The sequence below is a fragment of the Palaemon carinicauda genome, chromosome 34 (assembly GCF_036898095.1).
Source record: "Palaemon carinicauda isolate YSFRI2023 chromosome 34, ASM3689809v2, whole genome shotgun sequence".
In the NCBI taxonomy this organism is placed as follows: Eukaryota; Metazoa; Arthropoda; class Malacostraca; order Decapoda; family Palaemonidae; genus Palaemon; species Palaemon carinicauda.
In genome coordinates this window covers 28433401-28434464 of record NC_090758.1, presented here as the reverse complement: position 1 = coordinate 28434464, position 1064 = coordinate 28433401, and the positions used below count along the sequence as shown (strand labels likewise).

At 47.3% G+C, this 1064-nt stretch overlaps 1 protein-coding gene across 1 annotated transcript in view; it reads right to left on the bottom strand.

The window, feature by feature from the left end:
• Positions 1 to 444, bottom strand: part of LOC137626785 (piggyBac transposable element-derived protein 2-like) — a 561-nt gene extending 117 nt beyond the window's left edge. Inside the window, exons 1-2 of the mRNA XM_068357776.1 lie at positions 417 to 444; positions 1 to 269 (exon numbers count right to left, since the gene is read on the bottom strand). The exon at positions 1 to 269 is cut by the window's left edge and continues 117 nt beyond it. Coding sequence (XP_068213877.1) covers positions 1 to 269; positions 417 to 444 — 297 coding nt within the window. The remainder of the gene's footprint in view (positions 270 to 416) is intronic.
• Between the last annotated feature and the right edge of the window lie 620 nt (positions 445 to 1064).

Below are 1064 nucleotides of genomic sequence, written 5' to 3'. Positions count from 1 at the left end.
AACGAGAATGCCATCAGAAGAGACGTAGTCCAGTGTTCCCCTTTGCGTCGTCTTCTTGCTCATCTCCTTCACAGACTTAATGGGAGGTTGTCCAACTCGGTTTTCCCTGGCAGTTCCCACATACCGGCATCCATACTCCGATCTCAGGCACATGGCCAACCCTATACTGGTGAAGCAGTTGTCTCCATACACTGCTGCGTAACTGGTGTCCTTGATGGTCTTGACAAGGGAGACAACAACCTTGGAAGTCACAGAGATGGCTTTTTCCTCTTCAGAAAGCAGAGTAGGGGGGTTCACAAAGGTTGTCTCCCCTTGCTACATAAGAATATCATGACAAAATCCATCCACGATGGAGCGGCAGAACAACTTGTAGCCCCACTTGTCAGACTTCTTGGCTACATACCAGCGAAGGTTACCAGCCCTTGTGCCCTTGTAGTCGACCATCTCTTCATCAGTGGAATGGATAGGAGTCTCGGGAACTTTCAATAACTATCTGGTGACCTTGGTGAAGGGGACTCTCACCTTGAAGAACCGATCTTGGTAGCCTGCTGCCTAGTCATTTTCATTGAAGTGAAGTGATGATCGAATGGCTTTGAAGCGGTTCCTGGACATGAAGTCTGCAACCTGAGGAATCATGGTCTTCACGGCCCAGAAGTCGACGATGCTAGGGAGAGGAACCAAGCCCATGTACACGATGAGGCCAAGGAAAACCATGAGATCTTCTTTTGATATGTGGAAGTTGCTGCCTACATATCTCTGTCTTGAGTACAGGTTGGACTGGTAAACAATGTGTTCCCTCAGTTCAGCTGTGAAGAAGTGAAAGAAATACTCGGAAAGTTCCCTCAAGAAGTACGGATGTGGATGAATGAAGTCGAGCAGGGCTGGATGTCAATGTTGTCCTTCTTCCATTCATCAACACGAGCCTTCTTAGGGTAAATTTTCACCTTCCTCTTCTACAGGCATCTTCTGAGGGACAAAAACATTGACCCTGCGAGCTGAAAAAAGAATGAAGTAACATTAGTGAAAAAGCAAATGAATCGTGTGTGCTGGTATGCGAGCATGCA